The sequence below is a fragment of the Nesoenas mayeri genome (genome assembly GCF_963082525.1).
Source record: "Nesoenas mayeri genome assembly, chromosome: 4".
Classification (NCBI taxonomy): Eukaryota; Metazoa; Chordata; class Aves; order Columbiformes; family Columbidae; genus Nesoenas; species Nesoenas mayeri.
The window spans coordinates 71,989,536-72,014,029 of NC_137540.1; the positions used below are offsets into that span (position 1 = coordinate 71,989,536).

General features: G+C 40.2%; 1 protein-coding gene across 1 annotated transcript; it reads right to left on the reverse strand.

Annotated features, from left to right (window-relative positions):
• Positions 1-2,243: 2,243 nt before the first annotated feature.
• On the reverse strand, positions 2,244-24,057 carry EIF2AK3 (eukaryotic translation initiation factor 2 alpha kinase 3). The gene is made up of 15 exons (XM_080344265.1): positions 23,863-24,057; positions 22,078-22,208; positions 19,164-19,398; positions 18,758-18,920; positions 17,698-17,835; positions 17,069-17,191; positions 16,273-16,493; positions 15,844-15,956; positions 14,689-14,811; positions 13,309-13,458; positions 11,556-12,324; positions 6,712-6,879; positions 6,078-6,179; positions 3,711-3,773; positions 2,244-2,678 (listed from the first exon to the last, which is right to left on the reverse strand). Exons 1-15 carry the CDS (start codon positions 24,040-24,042, stop codon positions 2,502-2,504), a joined length of 2,856 nt encoding a protein of 951 aa, XP_080200391.1. The 5' UTR covers positions 24,043-24,057; the 3' UTR covers positions 2,244-2,501.
• Between the last annotated feature and the right edge of the window lie 437 nt (positions 24,058-24,494).

Below are 24,494 nucleotides of genomic sequence, written 5' to 3' on the forward strand. Positions count from 1 at the left end.
CTATCACAACAGGCTTTGCTAAAAAGTCTGTCCTCATGCTTCTTATCAGCCCCTTTTAAGCACTGAAATGCTGCAATAAGGTCTCCCCGGAGCCTTCTCTTCTCCAGGCTGAACAACCCACCTCTCTCAGTCTGTCCTCCCAGCAGAGCCATTCCATACATCCAGCAGAAGGACAGGGATGGAACAGGGAAATATAGTATAATTAAACTTGACTTAAAGAAGGAAAACAACAGGCTAGGTGCTTCTGGGCAGTCTGGTTCTGAAGAGCTGGTAAAACAGCCCCTGGAGCTGATGGGGATGTTGATGCCCAGGTGAATGTTTCATGGCACAGAGAGGTGTCCTCTTCTCTCACTGGTGGGGCAGAGCAATAAGAGCTGCGAGAGGCAGGGAAAGAAGTGCTGAGCTGGGAGGAAAAGCTCTGCGATGAGGGAGAAGAATTCTGTATCCACACCATGGAGCAAAAAGGAGCAAAGACAGGGCCAGCACACTCCAGCATCCAGGGCTGAGAGAAGCAAAAACTGAGGCAGAGCTGAGTCTGTCCGGGTACTTTTGTAGCTGGGGATGCGCCACACAGGGTGGGGTTTGTACATGCCTTTGAGAGCAAGTGTAGCATCCCAGAATACACACACACACAGCCCTGGTGTGAACGTGTATGCTGTTTTTGGTACCGAAATGCTGCAGGGCCCTTGGAAAAGGCAACTAACACCCAGCACAGACACACAGCAACTTAAAAATACCTTACTTCTAATTTCCTGCACTCCACCTGTCATCACTGCACTGGCAGGGAAGCCAGAGAGGCTGCAAATGTGGCCACAGAACTGTGCGGTTAGAGCTGATGCTGAGGAAAACCCAAGGGAAGAGAACACGCTTAACTCTCTTCTATTTTAACCCAGCTCAGCTTGATGAAGTTCTGCTTCTGACCAACTATTCACTGCAGCATCCAGGCTTCAACTGGCTGAGCCAATATCTAGGAGAGTTATCGAAAAGCACGAGGAAGACAATCTTTGTAATTCACTTCTGCCTTATCATAAAGCTGCAGAGTGTCAGCTGCTTTAATTGCTAATCATCATGTCACATCTCAGTCCAGATGGATTTGAATCCAGCATCCATTTAAGAAACTGATTTCAGAGGCTACGACTTTAAAAATATAAGCCTGTAAAACAAGAAAATGCATTCAGCAAAAGCAGTTCTGATAGCCTAAGAACTATCCCTTCAAGGTTTCCCTCTTTGTTAACAGTTGAGAGATTGCCTCTATAATCCGCTCAGTTCACAAGAGCTCTGTTCCCTTCTTTTTTCAGGTAATATCTCACTTCTGAGCAGCATATTTATCTTTACATGCACTGGGGCAAGTATGTGACAGGGAAGCAAAGCAAGTGACAGAAATGCGGTACTCATCCTCCTGTTCCAACTTTTGCCACCCACAGCACGCACCGGTGCAGGTTTTAAACACAAACAACTGCTATTTGGGTTTTTTTTAATAAATAAAAAAAGTTTATTAAATCATTTAGACTTGAAAGAAGTCACAATAATTAATGCACTCAACAATTATAGCAAGTGCACTCTGTACACCACCAACCCAAATGGATTGATTCTGTATTTTATAAATAAAAAATAATGTATTTACAATGAGAAATAAAAGCATGGCATTAGGCAGTTAAATTAGCAGATTACACAAATGCCTACCAGTTGATTTTTTTCAAAAAGTACAAATCTACAAGATTACATACGACACGTATGACTTCATTAGGCTTAAATTTTCAGAATCACAACATTTTCGTACATAATTTTTACTATGGCTCTTCCAAACGCTGCCTATAAAACTCCCCTTTTTATGGCAAAAAGCTCCTTTTCCTTCTCTACAGGTTTATCTGTATAAAATGCATTCCCTAAGATCTACTATAGTGCAGAAGTATGAAATGATTTCCTCTAACGCCTGGCTATGGAGAGTGACAGTATGTACAACTGTGGTACTTTTTTGCTTTAAAAATAGTGCATATTCTCTGTTTACCCACCAGGGACAAAATGGGAGTCGTCATTCATTTCAAAATCATCTTCACTTCACCAAAGAGCAAGTGATCCGGATGGATACTCACTAGGTTTAGAGACTGTAAGTTGCTCTATAAAAATACAGTATTTTAATTCTATTTACACGTTACAGATCTCTCACTTACCCAGCAAGCTGACATTTACAAGCTTCAAAATAAAAACCTCAACAAACCCCCCCAAAAAAGGATAATGGAGCACAACAGTGGTAAGCACAGTAGCTAGATGCATCCGCCTGGGAGAGCTAAGGTAAGAAAAATGGAATGTGACAAGTGTGGTTACTGGCTTTCGTTGGCTGTCAAAGTAAACAAAAATCTGCCCAACACGTCTTATACATTAAACATGGCAAAAAAGGTTAAAGTAAACTGTTGCCAAGATAGACATTCTGCATCGTAGGATCCTTCTGCTGAACAATCCCTGTAAAACCTGCCGAGTGGAAGAAGTGATCCTGAGGATAATTATTTGCTTGGTTGTCTCGAGTGCTTGTTTCCTGATAAACTCATTGTCCGTGACCTCTGCCTAAGCACTGGTTTTGGTGGGAGTTCCAAGTCTTCAAATACAGGATTTTCTATGATTGCTGCAGCCTCTGGCCTTTCAGTGGGACTTGGAGAGAGCATGTCCTTCACCATGGTGTACTGAAAGAAAACACAACGTGCTACATGAACCAAGCCATAAATTCTTCCTTATTTCATGTTCTGATTTCAATTGGGCTGTATGAACAAATGGAAAACGTCCCCCCAATTGCTTTCTGAGTAATTTGGGTATTAGTGCTTTGGCACAGTAGTGGGAAGTGCATTAAACATTTGAAAATGAACATCTGAAAGTACATCCCATAAACTGTCTTTACTGACAAGGATTACAGTCAATTTGGAAAATCAAATCTGACCCAAGATTCAATAGAATTATAAAACTTGTACATTAATTTACAATCAAAAGAATTTAAAAACATATGACATATCATGTATGAGTAATTTTTAGCTTCATGTTTAAGCCACGCCGTAATTTTTCACAGTGAATTACAGGTTTTCCTTTAAATATACAGCGGTTTGAACATTTGTCTCAAATTTAATCAGAATTAATGTCCTGCTCCAGCTGAGCGCAGCACATCACATTCCCCCGGGCAGCCTGCAGCTGTAAAGCGAGAAACCCTGGGCTTAGCTGCTGAAACTACCATAAAAACCTGAAAGCATCTCAGCTTTTTTACTGGTGAGGTTTTGTACATCACCTCCCCTTTATCTGCAATCATATCACTTCAAAGATGGGACAAAAACTCAGCACAATTTGCTCATGTGGCTCCTCCCATGTGAGAGATGCAGTTCCTGGAGTGAGATCCTACGTGTACCTCCCCTTTACCCATCCACAACTCTGCACTTTGTGAATAGGGATTTGTAGCAAGAAATCATGTTAAGATACACGTGAGATGAATGAAAAAGTGATTCCCGGCAATACTGTGTCGTTACTGGAGCTAAACTGTGGCAAAACTATCATCATCCACATTATTGTAATGTTATAACTTTGAAATGTAGAAAAGCACAGGGATAGAGAAATGCATCGTAATAAGCTTTTTGCCCCCCTCAATTTTTATCTACAAAGCAATTGGAAAGCAAATTTAAAAAGCTACAATAATTAAAGAAAAAGCTACAATTAATAGTGTCAGATATACTTACCTCATGTGCATATTTCTGAGTGAACAATGGTGGAAACTTCAGATTTCTAACATCACTTAATGTCTGCAAAAAATATTAAGAAAAACATGTAACTTTTCCAGAATACCATTCTTCAGTAGTATTGCTCTATTATTCTTCAAAATATATGCAAACAAATCAGCCTGATGGAAAACAACTTAGTTTAAAGTCTTCTTTAGCGGTTGAAAATCACAACAGATGTAAATAGGCAAGTTGTCGCTTCCCTGGGTGTGCATCCTGCACTAGAATTCGTGTTACTGAATTGTGATTCTGATCTCTACAGTTTTAAATCAGCCAGAGATACAAACTCGTGCTGTCTCACTTTGGTTCAATGAAGTCAGTAAATCCCCACACCGCCCATAGTCCCCAAGATCATCTACACCAGCATCAAGACACATGAAACTGGCTCTGTCTTAACAACATAAGCACTGGTCTCTTTTTGATGTTTATGGACTAAGGAGCAGATTAATCAGCAGATTGGGAAGCGGTTAATGTGTATTTGTGTGTCCTTGCAGGCACCTGTCTCCTTCAGTACTTCTTCCATAACCAACCCACTGGCTCCATCTAGTGACAATAATTTTCCCCATGTTCAGCCACACAACTATTTGCAGCAGCCTATCTTGTCAATTTAGGTTCTATACTTTCCAGCAACCTGCTTTTGCATGGTTTTAGCGCATCAAGGCAATATTCAGCACTTGATCTGTTTTAGGAAGGATCTCCTTTTGCAAAAGTTTGAATGCAGAGTATAAGAATTCTGAAGTGAATATTCAATTCATTATGACTTCACTGAAAGTAAAAACTGACCAGTTAACAGTGATGGGCAATAGTCAAACTCCTCTTCAAGAGAACTGAGTTTTGTGACAATAAAATGCATCAAATAATGGTTCTCTTTCTCTACCAATTCAGTCTAGTGATCTGTTTTCAAATACCTAATTTGGAAATAAATTGCACAGCCACAGACCAATGTCAACAGCCTGAGACAGGGGAGGTCTCACTCTCCTCGTCTGCAGATTTTTCCAGCCCTTTGTCACAGATCCCTGGAATTTGCTGGGCTACCTGCTCCGGCGGAGCATGTTTTGCTTCAGCAAATAGTGCTAATGCTTGCCTGATGCCAATGAAAGCCTCAGTGTAACAACTCAGAAATAACTACTAGAGTAGCTGAACTCCACAACTTGGCAATAAAAGGGTAATGGGTTCTTTCTGATTTAATCAAAGAGTGCAATGACAGTGATAATCATGGCAAATTAGGGCACTGCCTTTACCCTCTTATGAATTGGAACATCAGAATTAGATGCCATTTAGGATTCACTCAGATTACTTGCCTTGCTTCTATACTCATGACAGAACTTAGAAGAGCAAAGCTTGAAGTCACTGTTGCAAGAGATCCTGAGAATCCGGGATAGCTCTTTACTGGGTATGTGATTCACTAAAAATGATTTTATTTAGGGAAATTGAAACTGGGGTTCAAGCTAAGCACCATCATTCCTCCTCTAGACTATTCTCTTTTGTACCAGGAAAAACCAGAGCATTTTAAGCAAGAGAATGTGACACCAGCATAGGTGAAGCATTTTGTCAGGCTGCATTCAAGGTGTGGTTCAAGCTGCCTTTTAAATCTGTGCTAAAACCAATCCAGAATTCAAACACCCGAAGCCTATTTAAATGATAAATACAGCTTATGATGACTTTCTGTCCTGCATAGGTTGCTGGTCACCATATACAAGAGGAAAAACCTTTCTGGCCACAGCCCCTGTTCTCTCTGAACTTATTCCTGAGCAAGATGGATCTCATACACATTTTAACAGCGAGGATGAATTATTATAGACCATCAAACCTCCCAAATTCCCAGCTGATGCAATGAAAGTCATCAATTACTGGGAAGATTTTGCTTGAAGCTGAGCAAGACACAACTAAAAGTTACTATAGGAAACGCAATTTTTCACTAAGCGCTTTGGGTGAAAAAGCACTGCAGATGCAAACGAGGGAAGAAATGATAAAAATGCACAGCATGGTTCCAATTCCTGAATGAAAAACAAGCTGGTAGGCTTAAAGTCACAAGCTATATTTGTTGCTTGAGTTCTTGGATAGCCTAGTTCAATAGTTTCTCTTACTTGGCTTGACAACAGAGGAGCTTTGCAAAGAAATTAAGGCCTCAATTCAACTGCACACATTAGGAAGACTGCAATTTATTTTCAGTGATTCAGGGGGTCTGTACAAGGCTGATAAAGAAGTTGTGCTCCTAATTGCAAGAGTTTTTCAAAATGGAGAAGAGCCTCTTTGCAAGTGTTTCACGAAGCAAACAGCTATTTTAAACAAGTGATCAAACTGAGGATAATCTGATACCGTACATACCCTGACCCTCTCCATCTGCGTGCTGAAAGGATAAAGCAGCTCAAAGAGAATCAGTCCCAAAGAAAAGATATCCACTTTGTGCGAATAGGTGTTCCCACAGATCTGAAAATACAAAATTAGCGTTAGGTAAATCAAGCTACTCACTGTATGGAATTATGTACAATGTGAACAACGCCCTTCTAAGTCAACATATGGAAGGATTAGCCCCATGCAGAGCTGAAAACTCCAGGACAGACACACTGGCACATTTCAAATGAACCTAGGTGAGCACAATCCTGTTCATCAGCTCCTCTTTGCACAGCCAACTGTAACATGAAACGTTTCCTTTTACTTAAACCTCATGCAAAATAGTGCATCCTTGCTCAATTAACTTGACTATTATGCAGTTATCTTTCTACTACATTAAAAACAAATTAATGCACACAAGTACACATAATCAGCCACTTTTTTGCTATAATAAATATAATACTAATTTTGGAATGCAATTTAGTTCAAAATTCTACTTCGATGAGAAAGAATTTAAGTCACTTGATTGCAACAATTTATTAGAAAGAGTGCCTGATCTTTGAGCTCACAGGAATTCAGGTGTCTTCCAGGCACCACCAAATGCAGCTTTAGAGCAGAGAGCACAAACCTGTTCTGGGCTCATGTAGAGTTTGGTCCCTACTTGTCCTGTGTGCCTGGCGTAGGCTGGCATTGGGGTCAGTACTGATTCCTCCTCCTCATCTTGGTCCATAGCGGTTACCAGTCCAAAATCCCCAACCTTTACAATGTCGTCCATTGTGAAAAATATATTGGAAGGCTAAGAAACAGGTAAAAAGAAAAAAAAGTATGTAAGTAATAAACAAGTCTGTGTTTCAGCAGACTTCAGCACACTTCATTCTAATTCAGAGAACATGTGCTGTTGAGGCTAAAAACGCTCATTAAACACCCGGTTAGCAGAACCAGCTAAGAATCTTGGCTACTCAGGAAAAAGGAATTAATTCTGCATTAGTCTCCCTTCCTGAAACTCACACTGCTCATTTTTTGTCTTCCAGGAGAGGTTTACTAACACTACACGGGTCTGCTGAGTAACATACAAAAAAGCCAACAGCTGTGGAGAACAGCACAGATAAGTTCTCCAGCTCTCCATCACATGGCAAATTCACACCAGATCCTGGAGTTCTAACTCTTAGCCTTTTTTAATCTAATCTCTGAGTGCTAAACTTGTTTGCAATATTATTAACCAGCACGTACCATGTCATCTTAAGTTATAGATACACTGGAAGTCTGGGAACAAGGTCTGCTTTTGGTTGCTATTGTGCAATGTAGTTTGTTTTGGATATAAGCTTAAGAACTTTGCAGTTCACAAAAGCAACAACAGTGATGATCTGGCTTAACCTCCTTTAGCTTGTTTGCCAGGTAGCACCATCCGTGGCTTAACCTACTGATAAAGGAGAGTGGAGCTGAGGTGTCCCCTTGCTAATGTTAAATATTTCAGGTGGCTTCTCAAGAGACTTGGGGCTGAAAGAATAAATAGCACGTGCCAAATGAATGCTTATTTCTTTGCAACATGACTGCTGCAAATAAAAACAGGCACAAATTTGGGAAGGACAGTGATCCTGCAAGGGGGGAGAAGCAGCAGGATTGTGTATGGGGAAGGGGCTCAGGATTGGTAGGTGGTGCTGGGCAAGCTCCTTTCAATGCTCCTGGAACCTTTAAGGCTGGTAGAACATGGTCCACGTTTTGTTGACATAAACCCTGGAACAGGAGGAGGCAGACAGATACAGAGCAAAATTGTTCCACAAGATCAAAGGACTGCAAAGGCGAACTATTTCAAAGTCCATCCAACTTCCCAGTTAAAGACAAACCTACTCTGTGCAAGAGAGAAACTAGACAGGGTTTTTTTCAAGCTGAGATAAGCGTTACAGAAGTAGATATAACTTGTTAGTTCCTCAGTGCCCACATCCTGCCTCTAAAACGGCCTCTGAGCCAGGTTTTATCTCCTGCTATATTTTCCTGTAATAAATGTCACACCCTTCAGAGTCACAGCTCATCTAGTGCACAAAAGCTCCGGCCCTGTAAAACCATTGTGTCTTCAGGCTCTCCCTGAAGCATAAACACAGCATCCACCCTCTGACTGCACACCCGCATGGTTAATAAGCTTTTTATCTGAATTATAACGTTCAAGGCACAAACGTCTCTAGGAGGGATTTGTATCCTGTTTTCTTGATCTCCACTGCCTTCCTCCTCCAACAAACGCACAACAAGTCAACAAGATCCATCTTACTTCATGGACCAAAACTCTTATTGACAGAATGTTTTATGTCTTGTACTTCCTCTGGTTGAAAACAGATCTCTGAATGGGCTGGTGTATCGTTTCTACAAATAAAGGAGAATGGACCCTCTGCTATTGCAAACTGCCAGCAAAAATAAGCCACCAAGACCCCACTGGGAAAGAGGAAGCCTAAAGCAGATACACACAATTTTGGTTTAAGTTAGAAAAATACAAGCACCCTCTAGTTTAGTTCTATTGCCACCTGCACAAAGAAATTTCTCTCCAGATTATTTAGTCAGGGTAAGAATTCCCATTTTTTCACAGGTATGAATAAGCTACTGACACATCTGGAAGACTGCTGTTTAATTCAATTAATTCTACAAAGTGTATCCAAGACTGTTCAGGCAGTTTTATGAAACTCAATTTCTTTTGAGCTGTCAAGCATGACCGACAGCTTATCCTGGGAATAACAGTAAATTCACTTGACAGACAGACTTCTGTTTCTGTACTTCATTTTCTTCAGAAGAATTTGAACTGTGACCTATTCACTTGCCTCCCCAAACTCCTGCTGTCTTGTCATTACAGTATCTCTGATTAGCAGGAGCCTAATTAATGCATCTCAGTGTGCACTGTTCATTTAAATATTTAAAAGATCTGCCTGAATCTTTTAATATACATGCAGACAAACTTAATTTCAGAGGTCAGTGAGCTGGTGGTGGTGCCAAGAGGAGCAAGAACTGCCTCCAGCAAAGACAAAACAGCTTTGCAGGTTATTTGCTTATTAGTGCTGGCAAGAAATTAGGGTTGCATGGCCAATCTCTTGGACAAATTCCAAAATTAGGTGAGATGTGTTCCAAGGAGCTTCTGAAAACTATAGAAGAAACAATTAAATACACTGGCTCTTGTTTTGACCAAATTAACGCATAACAGACAAATAAAGTTCCAGGATCTAAGAATAACATCTATACACGCATGGGAAGTTTTCTGAAACAGAAGTTGCTCATTCAGGGACACCCTTTGAAATTGTTCCAAAATCTCTTATTCAAATTGCTGCCAGTACTGAACTTTTAAAATGCTCCAACAAAATGCTACACAACTGCTGAGACTAATACAGTTTGAAGTTAAAGTCTACATAAGCTTACTGTTCGTGATCTCAGCACCGACTGCCGAGTCCCAACTGACAGTATTGTTAAAGCAAGTTATTAATTAACATGCCTAGTAACACATCACTATGGACATTTAATTACATCTCTGTTCAGTTTCTCAAGGACTACAGATTTTTCAGATAACTGGTTCAAGGTAATTGTGTAATGCTGATGGGGAAAGAAAATACTTGGATGGGCTCGTGAGTTTTTTAACTTTGATGTATCCTGTCAGTGTTACTGAATCTGAATCCCCTTTTACTGCCACATCTGAGGTGGCTTTTCTTTCTACTGATACCAAATCATTACCATCCGAGAAGCTACAGCAATGGTTATAATCATTTCAGTATTTACTCCGCTGAGGTGGGTATTAATGCAAAGAGAATCAGGAACTGCTTCTCTACCGTTTGGCAAAAGCAATCCCTTTCTCAGAGCTTATTGTAAGACTAACTTCAGCTGGGCTCTTTAATTAAATTCTGGTATTTGGTAGCACATTGTAGTGCTAAATGTTCCAGGAAGATTAGGCACTAAGGTAGGACCATAAGCAAAATAAAAGATGGTGTACAAAAAGTTACTCCTGACTTCAGCTACATTAAATGCCAGAGGTTTAAACCACCGTTCCCAGTCTTAACAGGCTGTTGTCAGACATTCAAAAGATGAGGAATCCTTCAGAAAGCCGCATTGACTCAGAATTCAACTCCGGGACAGTTCACATTTCAATCCCAGAGCAGCAATGCTTAATTTTTATTTCCGCTAACCAGGAGTAACATTGCTGCTCTTACACAGTATTGCTATAGAAAGAAGAAGGAAAATACCAGAATTAGAATCACAGAATCACTTTGGTTGGAAAAGACCCTTAGGATCATCAAGTCCAACTGTAAACCTAACGCTGCCAATTACCTGCTTCACTTGAAACAGTACAACAAGCTCCAAATTAGTTTTCTTTGCCACACAGCTCTGCAATGAATGATGCTGTGTAAAGAACCTTAATTAAAAATGCAATCAAGCAAATGCAGCTGATATGTGTCTGGTACAAGAAGTCTTGCTTTACGAAAGACTTTAATTGCAATAGTGAATGATTAATGTTGATTTCTTGCAGCACTGCACCACCAGATTATTGTACAGATGTTAACTTGGGTTTTTAATACCCATGCTGCAGTCACTGATAACAGTCAATACTTTTAGCAGGATTTGTCTCTCATGCCGTATCACTCCCACATAGAAAAAAAATTTACCTGTATCTACACACTCATGATCTGCCAGTTTAATACAGAACTTCACACTGAGCTTAACAGCCTGGCACTATTATAAGCAGTCAAAGGGCAACAAAGATGCTGAAGGGAGTGGAGCATCTCCCTTATGAGGAAAGGCTGAGGGAGCTGGGGCTCTTGAGCTTGGAGGAGACTGAGGGGTGACCTCATTAATGTTTACAGATACATAAAGGGTGAGTGTCAGGAGGATGGAGCCAGGCTCTTCTCAGTCACAACCAATGATAGGACAAGGGGTAATGGGTTCAAACTGGAACACAAAAGGTTCCACTTAAATTTGAGAAGAAACTTCTTAGTGAGGGTGACAGAGCCTGGAACAGGCTGCCCAGGGGGGTTGTGGAGTCTCCTCCTTTGGAGTCATTCAAAACCTGCCTGGACACCTTCCTGTGTAACCTCATCTGGGTGTTCCTGCTCCAGCAGGGGGATTGGACTGGATGAGCTTTTGAGGTCCCTTCCAATCCCTGACATTCTGTGATCCTGTGAAATTTGGAATTGCTAGTTTAAGTTTCTCATGCAGTGGAGGGACAGCTGCCCTGTGATGCCATTTGAGTCAGTCCATGTGTTTCAGGAATGTCACAGAGCCAGAGACTTCTGTATGACACTCTGGTCACAGATCATTCAAGTTACAATAGCTCCAAAGAGAATCTCATAGTACTAAACCAGGAAACATTTACCTATGGGACACAGCCACTGAGATACCCAGTTACAACCAGAATTTGCAAAGTTCAGGCACTCAAGTGATGATCATGCCAATAAATTAATAAAACCCAAAAACTCAACACATTTGTTGCAGTAAGCTATGGATACAAACCTTGAGATCCCTGTGCATTAATCCTTTGCTATGCAGAAAGTCAACCGCTTCAGCTATCTGCAGAAATATCTGCAGACACTCTGTCCTTTCCCTCTCCTCTATCATGCATCTTCTGCTCATCCAGTCTTTGAGGTTCTCTTTCCGGCAGAGCTGCATCTGGATATAAAGATACACCTTTGGAGAGGTGGGCTTGACTTTTTCTGTAATATTTTTAGAAAGGTCCAGGCTTAAACTTGTTGGCCTTGGTGGAGAAACAGAGAGAGGGCTTCCTGAAGCAGATGTCTTGTTATCAGATTCCTTTGTAATTTTTGCCTTATCCTCAGAAAGACTTTCATCATGTGAAACATCAATTTTATCTTCCTTACTAGAAACATTTCCACAACCAGAATCCTCAAAGACAATAGAAGAGGAGGTCCCTTCCCTCAGGTGTATGACAGGAACAGCTGAAGAACAAATTTCCAAGGAGCGACCCAGCTCATTTTTGTTGACAGCACTGTCTTCTCCATCACAGCCCGTAAGGACACTGTCCTGAAGGTTTAATAGTGGATCTTCTGACTGCTGTAAGTCCCTGTTGTCCGTGGTAGAAAATTCCAGAGGAGAAAACTGGCTTCCAGATGAATCGGACTGACCACAAGGTATTCCCACAGCCCTTACCCTCTCCGATGAAGTGGCAATAACTTCAATGTGCTCCTTTGTGGAAAAGGGCTCCGTTCTGATCTTAAACGATGGAACATCCATCGGACTGGGAGAACTGAGCGGCCAATCAGTGCTAGAAAAACAAAATTGAGAGATCGATACTACAGAACTTCATTCCACTAGAAGTGCATTTTCAGAAGCCCGGGTTTCAACAAGTGCTACCTCTGAGAACTGTGTCAGACCATAACAATAAATAACTACCCAAGCATGGGAATTACTATTAACAATGATTTAGCATCCCTTTTCTTAGCCAGGATAATATTTTATCATTGAGACAAGAGTGTTGATAAGGGAAAACTTAGCAAGCTCTACTGCCTGGATTCCCAATGTGCAATCAGACTAATCTTCAGCTTGAAAAACATCAGTCCTTTAGAACATGCATTGCAATGACTATTTAAAGCACCCTGGAAGAATTACAGCTGTGAAATGTTAATTTGGTGCCTGAAATATAAAGGTCGCTGTATTCTAAAAATTGTTAGGCATGTTAAGATGTTATTATGAGACTGCTAAATAGTCTTGTATTAGGCTTCATTCATTAAATACTAACATACACCCACTTTTTCCTTTAACATCCTCTAACTCCTTTATCTAAATTTTCCATTTTTAACCAACTTTGACCACGCTTTACAAATCACCACTCTGATTATCCCTCACAGATTTATGTTGAAATAAATTAATCAAACCATGGGAGTACTGGATCAGATCCATCTAAATCAAAAGAAAAAAAGGGAAGCAGTGGAAAGGAACAGAAAGCACAGAGATGCCAAAATTTAAAATCGAATCACAGCAGCAATGCTCCAACTTCCAACCACCGAAAGATTCAATTACAGAAGTTAAATTAATAACAAGACATTTCCTAAGCTGAAAGAAGGACCTTAACACAATAGAGGACCCAAAAATCTGTGTGATACGTGACCTATCTGTACATTGTTCAACTGAAAAGTTGACGGACTAAGTTAATAACCATCTCTTTCCTACAGTCTCTCCATCTCCCTGGATCATCTACCAGTTCTCCCGTTCTGTTGATGTACAACCCCAAATTCAGTTGTTAAGTTACCTTTCATCTTTCAACCACTGTTCATCCATCTTTTCCTGCCATCTCTCGGGTGGAGCTTCCAGCCATGCATTGAAATACCGAACGATACCTGGATGCTCAAGTTTAGCTAACGCCTTGACTTCCCGCATCACCTTTTCACGGGCCAGCTCCCTAGGGTTTGGGGTGAGGAGAAGAAAAATAGGGACACGGTCACACAGAGCAACAGCACAGCATAGAAAATTCTGCAAAGGAAATTAATCAAAGATAGCCCAGTAGTATTGGTCATCACGCCAAAAGACAGATATGTCTTAAATCCCCCAGAGTAACTCCTTTAGGTTAGAATTGCGGGGGCTCAGTATGTGCTCATAGCAGCTAAGTATTTAGTCATCCTTTTTCAAATAATAACGGGCAGCAAAACTGAGAAGAAAAGGTTCTTCTTGCTCTCAAGTGCTTACGAGGATAGAAAAGAAGACCACTAAACAGCAATATTCTACAGGGATGTAGAAGACACTGACACAAAATACAGTAATACCTTAGTATTTCTTTTTTAATTGGCATAATATAAGGAGAATGCATAAAGACTATCTCAGTTCTATGGACAGGAAAGCAGGTAGCCTGCTATCTTATTGAAGTAAATAATCTCTCTTCGTAAGACCATAGCTGGATCAAATGAAGTCAGATGGTTTTATCTAATGGGTTTTAATATGCTTGGGAAAGAAGAATTCAGGCTACCTTAAATTTCCGAACAAAACCTTTTATGTTAAATAGTCACGCTTATTTAACATATTAAAAAAATAGTAATTCTAGATAGCTTTACCCCCTCCCTCTACTGGCCTGCCTGTTGCTGTTCTAACTTGAGATTTCCAGAAGCAGTGTCTCCCATCTCCCACTAAAAGGAAGTGCTGCAAGCTCTGTGTGGGGTAATTCAGCAGCGTGGCTTGACCACCTATGACTGAAAGAAAAGGTAGGGCTTGTGGGACCAGGAAATTAAACAAATGGATAAATGGGAGTCAGAAAAACTGGTGAGGGGGAGAGAAAAGAAAGAGAAGGTGGAGTAGGAAAGGTAAGGAAAGGAAGGAGAGAAGCAAATTAACAGCGCTACAAGTAACCGGTCCTGTTATCAAAGGCTCTATTCATCAAGGAAATGAAGGAGTTCGCATGTAGCTGCAGTGTCCTCACGAGGGTCCTGCTACGCAAGTATTTTAGCCAAGCAGGTCACCCTTCTGCTGTGATTACATATGCCAAATTCTTGATGCCAAAACTAAATCAGCCCCCCACCATTAAAAAGTATCTCATTCATCCTACTGTAATATTTGGGAAACCAGTTCAGGAACAGATGGTTCAGTGTAGGACAGGATCCCACCATTCATTCTTCTATATCTCACACAACTCATTCCTTACCTGTTAGGTAAACGGATCCTTTTGATAGCATAGTTGCAGTCGTCCACTTTATTTCTGGCTTCAAAAACTACTCCAAAACCTCCACGACCCAGACACTGAATTGGTTCAAAATCTGTCAGATATCTAGAAGGAGAAGGGTGTGAGGAAGGGACAGGAGAATGGAGGGAGGATAGAGGAGAAAAATGCATTAGTACAGATAGAAAAACAAAGTCATTTTTTACTAGAAGTGAAATATCTCTGTACAGGCAAAACATGCAAACAACTCGAAGCATTTCTTGTCTTTTTTCCCTGCTCACCCACAAAGGCAATTAGGTGGTCATCTGTTTATGAAATGGATAGCTGGTGATTATGCATTTATTCAGTGTCTGTCTCAACCCAGCAAGATCCACATGACAAACCGAAGAAGTTTTTCAGAAGATCGGGCTGCATGTTTACTGGATCATGGACCATACGTACGTAGCCTAAGCTTCTATACCCAAACTAGGTGGTGACAGGCATTTCCTGAATCATGATTTGCCTTTAACCCCACCCCAAATAACCATTTCTGCAAACAGTCATTCTAAACATCCCCTCCGAAACATCACTGTTTTTAAATCTCACTACCTGTCATATTCTTCTTCATTTTAAATACTCCAGTTCTTACTTTCAGTGAGTTACAAATGTATAGGAAATGCTCACATCTCTCCAGAGTATCACGGCATATCCCTAATACACCCTTCTGTCTTAACCAACTCCTTCCTAACAGCAGCAAAGGTTTATTCAAAATCTAAACTGCTTATTCTGCAGAGCATATAAAACATCAGCTGTTTCCATCTGCAATTGCCTTGCTCTGCTTTAATCCATGAACACAGAAGCAGAGGGAGTAAACACTTATTAAGACCTTCAAGAATCAAGCTTCCATTTCATGTATCAGAAGGAAACATGAGAGCAACATTCCTGATCACAGGGATCTTGTAGACTCTCTGGGATTGCTTAGACTAATCATAACTGCACTCTCCCATCGCTAACAGGTGACAGGGCTCTTTGTGTCAGTTATGTGAAGTCAGAAGACCAAGACTAGGGCAGGTAAGAACAAATGAGCATCTACTCTTCGCTCCAGATAGTTTGAGTTGTCACGCTAAAAACCCCATACATGTTGTGCTGAACTGAGCTCACCTTGACACGTATCCAGAGCTCTTGGCGTCGCTCCAGCCGCTGTCTTTAACATCTCCACAAGCAGGCTCATATTTACTGTCGGTCTGACACTGCGTTTCAGATTCCTTCCGCAGCTAACGGGGGTTACCGAAACAAGAACAAAAACCAAAAACTTTCAGCTCCCTGTGTACTTGAGACGAGTTTGTACCCCTAGATACGGCACTAAATAATTTCAGTGTAATATCTTGGATATGTTTGAAGCAGCCTAATCTGCTTGCAAAAGCAGTTAAGCAAATTGTATGCAGCAGCTGACAGCCTTCACAGAGAGATTAAACAACAAATTTAGGCTTTGGATGTTGTTATCTTGTTAAATTGATTGCAGGCTCAAAACCGAAAGAAAAGGTTAGAATAATACCTTCTGTATTTAGGATTCAGAAAAAAAATACTTACTCTGCCATAAGGATGGGGATGGAAAAGTTTGCGTACGATGAAAGTTGTGGCCACAATGCAAAATACAATGGTGCCAACAATTTCTTTCCACCAGTGAAGGAGAAGAACAGGATCTTTTTTGCGAATGTTCTTGTAATTTGTATCATCAAAAAATCTAACCGTGATCTGGGTGCTACGTTTATTTCTCTCTCTCTTGTAGTAGGGTAAGTAATAACCGTTATCTGTGTATAAAAGACACAAAGAGGCATCAGTTTACTTGCAGGTAACTACAAAACAATTTTGTCTTCTCATTAACAGGTTTCCTCAACAATGAGCATTTTTGTTTGAATGCCCCATGGTTTTAAATGGCATATAAGCAAATTCAGTTCATCAAGGTTGTGAACTTCCCAGTAACCAGGTCTCCCATCAGAGTTTACCACCTCAGAAGGCCTGACCACTGATAGCTTTAAACCAGAATATTTTCCATATGGAAAACTTCATTGTGCCAAGCTGAGTCACCAGCACTGTTAGCAAATGCTGAAAAAATTCATTCACAAGTTTTTTCCACTTGGCCTGACAATCAGTGGCAATAGGAGTACACACAATACCTCTGCGGTAGCAATTTCTGGCACCCTGAAGTGTTTTGTGTGGCATTAACTGTACACACATCACAATTTGGAAATCCTAGTTTGGGCAATAATTTCCTAGTTCATAAAAGAACACACATATTTAACATCAAAAGAATGGTCACTTATTGAATTTCACATGGGTAAACCTGGCAATTCAAAACACTTCAAAATTTGGAGCTTTTACCTACCATATGGGTACTGCAGAACGGAAAGTGCTCCATTGCTGTACTCTTCATGAGAATATTTGTCATTGCTGAGACACTTGTCGAACTCATCAGACCCCACCAACACTGGAGTCCTGGAAGGAGAATCTAAACATAGAAAAGACACAATTTTCTGAGCTGAATGGTTATAAAAAAAAATCTATTCTTGTATGAAATTCATGAGAACTCCAGTTGCACAATCTTAGAAAATGTCTGTTGGACCAAACCATGAGAAACAAAATTAATACAAGGAACATTAAGAAGGGTATTGTGAGGTAACTGTTAACAATTCCACCCCCTCTGCCAAAATAATAGTTTTGGACAACTCAATTCATTCATATTCACATCACTGCAAAAAACTTCTTCCTCTTTTTGTAGAAAAATATCTTTTTTTAATGGAATTTCATTTATTGTTAAAAAGAACCTGTAAAATCCATAGTAAAAGAAAGTAGACTTTAAATGAGAAAAATAAACAATTGATAAAGCACAAAGATAGTTCCTGAACTGACTCACAACTGCAAACATTAGACTAGTTTGGTAGATACTGGAAATCAGAATGATGTCCTGTCTTTTCAGAGTTAGGACAGTAAACGAAACTCTGAATTGTTACTTACGAATTAAAGGTTTCCATTTGATTTTGGGAAGAGGAATAATTGCATTATCATTCCTGGATTCCAGAGCCTTTGGGTTGGTTGGGAATTTCTCGGAAATTCTGACTGATGACTGAAGATACAGCTGGCCTCTGTACATACCTGAGTAATAAACCATACAGCATATTAGTCTTAAGAATTAGTTCTCCACCCCTAGCATAAAATTGCACAGTTAAACCAGTTAAAATACATGGTTAACAACACTTTTGAAAGTATTTCTTTATATTCTGAGAATCTGAGATACTGACTCCCATTGCTAGGCTGGAGCAGGCTCGTTTCTTCCTAGAGTTATTCTTTATTTGTGTAACCACTAACAGGAACCGTACAAGGTGTAAAGACTTATAGAAATAGGCTAAGGCAATGAAGTCTTAGAAAACCCAAGCACGTTTACCTCCCAGAGACAGACAGACAGACAGAGCTGAGAGGAAGGAGGACCTGGGACTGCTCTATTTCAAATTGTCGCAAACTACAAAGCAGGGAATATGAAAGGATTCATAGTTTTGAAATGTTTTGGGTTTTGTTTTTTTTATTTTAAAATAAATTAATCTTTTAACTATGCCTGTTTAGGATAAACTGCCATAGATATTAATTCTGATATACCTTCTGTAATTGTCAGAATCTCTAAGATGGGTACATAGAACTCTGACTTTGAATGACAACAGCAAAGATGACCAGAGCAAGATGGGAAGAGACGAGAGAACATCTCTACCTTTTCAAAGTCTTTACATCAGAGAAGGTGCCTTTCTGGATACATATATATATATATATATATATATATATATGTACACACACACAGAGATGTATGTATGTGTATATATATATATATTAGGGAAGCCTCAATTTAGGGGCTTTATAAAGCAACATGGGTTAAATTTAATAGCCTACATTATGCAGAATATCAGACTGGACATATCACAGCTCCACTTAACTATAATTCACCAATACAGAAAGATCTGCTTTACTGCAACCTCAACAGTTTAAAGGAGAACATTTACTACAGAAAATGCTGCAGTTGGTGTCTCACCCAAATACACACTGGATTCCGTGGCCCCTCTGGCAGCTTCCACAAGATCTTCTTCATCTTCCAATACTTCATTGTTTGCAGTGTAACTTGTGTCATCAAATAGACTGATTGGAATTACTTTGCCATCCTTAACCAGCCATGCAGAAGCGATTGGAGTGCAAAACTGAAGGAGAGAGAGGTAACTGCAAAATTAATGTTGTGTCAACTATATAAGAATAATGCTAAACAATGTGCTTAAATTCTTGTTCCAGTTTTTGTAACAGCTGGAGCGGCTCAAAGTCAGAACTTTAGTTAAAACAATTACAAGCAGATGTGTGTTTCTTTACAAAGACAGCACCTGAAACCCAAGAGGAAGAGACATGATCTATGATGCTTCAAAACTTCTACTTTTGTAACATTTCCCTACCTGGTATTCCCATTCCAGATGTCCTCCTCGTCTGTTAAAAGCCATCACCTTCCAGTCAGCTACTGAGACCTTTATCACTGTATCTTTCATCATAGCTTCCTGCTCATCCACATCTGAAATAATTTTTGTTTCTTCTTTGTTCATATTTGATTTAAAATTGCTCTCAATGTATCCTGCTCTCGTTTCAATATCTGGGACGTAGCGCAGCTCGAAATGACCAACGCTGAAATTCCACCTCAAAGAAAAAGAGAAAAAAATTTATAGAAACAACATATATTCCAAGTAAGTTCTAAATCCTCTGCCCAGAAGATTCTTAAACTGAATTACTTACACTTGGCCCATATTTTCACAGTGAGCTCTCATACTGTCAGGTGAACACAACTATACCAGAAGGGGGAGTGCTAATTCCAAAAAAAAAAGAGAAATCTTGTCCAACATGATGGCCAGCACTGTGCCCTTGTGGCCAGGAAGGCCAATGGTACCTGGGGTGGATTGGAAGGGGGGTGGTTAGTAGGTCAGAGAGGTTCTCCTGCCCCTCTGCTCTGCCCTGGGGAGACCACACCTGGAATATTGTGTCCAGTTCTGGGCCCTCAGTTCCAGCAGGACAGGGAACTGCTGGAGAGAGTCCAGCGCAGGGCAACAAAGATGATTAAAGGAGTGGAGCATCTCCCGTGTGAGGAAAGACTGAGGGAGCTGGGGCTCTGGAGCTTGGAGGAGACTGAGGGGTGACCTCATTAGTGTTTACAGATATCTAAAGGGTGAGTGTCAGGAGGATGGAGTCAGGCTCTTCTGGGTGACAACCAATGATAGGACAAGGGGTAATGGGTTCAAACTGGAACACAAGAGGTTCCACTTAAATTTGAGAAGAAACTTCTTCCCAGTGAGGATAACAGAACACTAGAACAGGCTGCTCAGGGAGGTTGTGGAGTCTCCTTCTCTGCAGACATTCCAACCCGCCTGGACACCTTCCTGTGTAACCTCATCTGGGTGTTCCTGCTCCATGGGGGCATTGGACTGGATGAGCTTTTGAGGTTCCTTCCAATCCCTGACATTCTGTGATTCTGGGTGAGCTGAGAAAACAGATGGTGAAGTAGGGCCAATGGCATTAAAGATTTAGTGTATGGAGAGAGCAACTAAAATCATCAAATAGTACAGCTGGGTCTGTCCAGTAGGAAAACACCATGTAGCTGATGAAAGCAACAAGTATAAAGAATTTAGGATGCAGCATTGTACAGAAGCTATTTCTCTTCACCAATAAAGGAAGATTTAATGAGAAATGTAAGGTTTTCAAGCTGAGAGAGGGACAGTACTTTTTTTTTTTTTGTTTTAATTCCACACACAAACTAACACAGGTTCTCTTTGACAGGTACTTCATGAAACCAGGACTGCTCACAGCCCATAGGTTAACACCGAAAAAAGACAACTGTGTAAAGAACACAGAGTTGTCTTGCACAGCCAAAGGATCTTTCATTTTTGAAGCCAACAAATTAGGACAGGAACTGAGAATTATTTTCAGAAAGAGAAAGAATAATTCTTCTTTTTTCCATTATATAGCCCAATGCTGCAGAGAAGATACAGATGGGAAAGGACGGCGAGTTTGTGTATTCCAAGAAGGGGGAAAATATTTCTGAAACTATATGTTTGGGTACTCAAAGTTTCTTAGAACCAGTCTGGCCACAACCAGGAGCCCAAACTGCCTCCTTATGAAATTTAATTTTTTATGGTAAAATTTTGGCATATTCTGTATATTCTGTTAATTTATTAAAAGCTTTTCTGGATTAAAAACCCAGATCTGTGCTCTAAACTCCATAGTAACAATGCTGTGCCAGCAGTAAAGTGCCTGTTTGTACCAACAGTGACAGGAGGGACCAGGTACACGGGATGTCACACTATGTTTTTGAGAAAGATGTACGAAAGGAAAAGTGTGTTTTTATGACGTACCTCTCCCTGCCAACATCGGTCTCCAAGAACCACAGAACCCAAGATTTCTCTTTTCAGACACCTAATTTGCCAATCTATTGGGGTTCTAATTAAATTACCTCTAATAAACTACAGATGCACAACCTGTCATATCCTGCTGCAGACAGAAGAGGGAGCAGGGGAACAGGGAATTACTAGTTCTCCACTAGATTTTTGGGCAGTTACTGTATTTGTGTATGGCAAGAAGCTTTTTATATCTGTATTTTATGAAGTGAGTTTGGGTTTTATTTTTAGTAGAATATACGTCTTTATTATTACAGAAATCTTGAAGTACTAAAACTGCAACGTGACAGCATTAAAAGTCACAGACTGAACCAGTTTTGCCAGCTTCATTATGAAATGAACAAAGCGGATTTAAAAATGGGACTTCTGAAAAATAAGACTGAAGACGTTTTAAAATATCAATTAAGCTAAAAACATAAAAGCTAAAGCTAAAAACAAAGTAAAAACATGAAAAGCTAAAAACATAAAGGAAAAAAAAAAAAAAAAGAAACAGTGACTATTACCATGAGTAGGTAAAGAACTTAAAAGTGAATCAGTTGGTCACATAACAAGACTTTTAAACTGTCTCCTTTTGTACAAAGAATCAACAGTTGTAACAAACATTAGGGACATTTTCTTGTGCAGTGGAGCAGTGACAAACTCTTTTGAGGTATGCAAGGACAAGGAAAGTAATTTTCATTTGTTTTGAAGGGAATAAATATGTGCTCATATATTTTCTGTTTAATCATCTATAAAACTGCAGCTCAGGACATTTTTCAAAGGCACTGAAGAGCAAAGGGGTTAGATCTCGGTGCATTCCTGTGGTTAGCAATCTAAACTCCCTCATGCAACTCCTAGTCTAATGAGAGAAAAAAGAAGGTCGAATCCTTAAAACATTACCTGTTAAGAACTTCTCCCTCCTGGATTGTTTCTGACCAATTCTTACACTTACTTTTCATTGCCGCTGCGCGGGCCAACAGCACGGACTGTTTTCTGGGTCCGGTGTAACAGCAGCGTCTCCTCCTGCTCTGTTTCATCGTCATCCCAGCGGCGACAGCCCATGGCTGAGCAGATGTACTTCACCTAAGGGACAAGGCAAGAGACGCACATGTGCTTCAAAATTCTGAAGAACTTCAAGACAAATACATGTAATCGACAGCACTATTCAAAGCTAACAGTCCTTGCAACACATTTTTGGCACGCAGGCAATTCAGAGCTCTGAGATTTTAGATGCTCAACTTGAGAGATGTTGAAAAGCCTTATTTTAGGAGATAAGGGCTTTTCAGAACTAGAATTTTCAAGATTCTAATAAGTCTACAGTTTTGGCTATTTTGACTACCTTTTGACTACATTTTGCATATATTTCTACTTCTAACAGAAAGAAATCTTAGCTCTTTCTTTTCCCACTATTTCTATGGACATGAAAAAAACCATTCTTAGATGACCCACAGCATAATTCTGCTTTTGTGCCGTATTTGTCTCAGCATAACTCTATTAGCTTCAAATGACACATTATTGATCTATATAAAACACCGCAGAGCCTTCCCCCTTCGCCTTGGCAGCTATTAAAGGGAAAAGAAGACCTTATTCAACTCTCACAGCCACGCAGACTTTGCAACAGTCCCAATCTCAAACGGATTTGGGATTTTATGGGCAACTGTATTTTGAAAAGGGCGTTGAACACTCTGTCAGGAAGTCTGAATTGACATCTTACTGCCAGAGACAACAGGCTGCCCAAACTCTTAACAAGGACCAGTCAGCACAATTTCCTCTATGAGGCACCTTTGCTACCATGAGCATAAGCCAGGAATCAAAGCAGAAACTGTAATTTCCACTTTCTGCACACTGGGGGAGGAGCGCTCTGTCGGTGCACAGTGCCCTCTGCTATCAGTGAGGGAATCCAAATGATTTCATGAACTCTTGGTTTTGGGTCTATGCTGTTTATCACTAGGGATCACTCTGTGTCGTGCCATAGAATTGTTGTGCATTAAACTGGATGGTCAAAGGGGAAAAGCCGATTTTGTGGAAAACAAGCATTGGAAGTTTAGAATTTTAAAACTGCATCTATTTTTAAACTTGTTTTAAAAAACACCCTTTCTGATTTAGCAGAAAGTATCTACAAGCATTGTAATGACATCTGACCTTAAGGATGGGGAGGGAGATGCCAATTCTAGGACTCGGAATAATGCAATTAATTCCTGTGCTTTTTCTAGACTTTCTTCCTTCTGTGTCTTTTTCCAAGATATACAACTTTAAACCAATGGATTTCACCTTCAGAACTAGCCAGATAGCAAGTAGTTTTCAATTTAACTTTTGCATATGACTTCAAAATTTAAGGAGAACTTCTTCTAAGAGAGTAAACTTGCTGACAGAACTACGTCTTAAACTTTTCCATATGCTGAATGTTTTTCTGGTTTTCAACAGCTATTCATCATTAGCTGTGAAAAATCTGCAATGAGCTGTGAAACAAGTGTGTCACCTAAAGCTTTCTTTGATATGCAGTACGAAAAACAGCAAAGTCTACTCCAAGCAGAGCTATAGGATAAAGCTGAACTCCTCTCCCAGCTTGGTAGAAAGGGGTCATCCCTCTTTTTACCCTCTGGTCACAAAACCGCTGACCACATTCCGCTCTTTGGTGCCATGCAGGTGTATACTTGAGCTGTACTGCAGTTTAAATCTCAAGAGCAATCTATTTGCTCGAAACACACCTACACAAGGCAACTTTTCAGGCTCTTACCTTCCCTGAGTATGAGCTCAGCCCATAGGTCGTCAAAGATTTCCCTCCAACTAAGACAACGTCCTCACCAAATTTGTAGGACGATTCAAGAAGGGATTCAACTGTGAAAGGGACTGCTTCCATGCTCTCTCGATCCCGATCCCACTGGAAAAGGTCCCCATCCAAGGAAGGGATTATCATCTTATTTCCAAACACCTACAATAATTGAATTGAAGGTTAGCTACCTTTTAACCACATTTTCATCCAAACATGCAGATCACAAATGGAAACAGAAACACTGTATAAGCAAGTACGGTGCATTATATTCCAGTGTGATGTTTTATGGTTTTGTATCCCAGAGTCTTATTTTTTAAAGTTATACTGAAGACAGAGAACTTTCAGGCATTCAAATCCATATTTCTTGCTTAAAAAACAGTTCAGTGTGTGACACTTCTTCCACTTTAAACAAAACATTTTAAAGCTCAATTAGTTGATAGATTAGCATTCATCCAGACTGTAGAAAATATGATCTGGGGAGAAGCACTGAAGAGACAGTCACTGGTTAAAGTGCAAATTTTGCAGATTATCTGTGATAATTTCAAGGGAAAGTTCTACTTCATGGTTTTGTTTTGGTTTGTTTTTGCAGAGGCAGT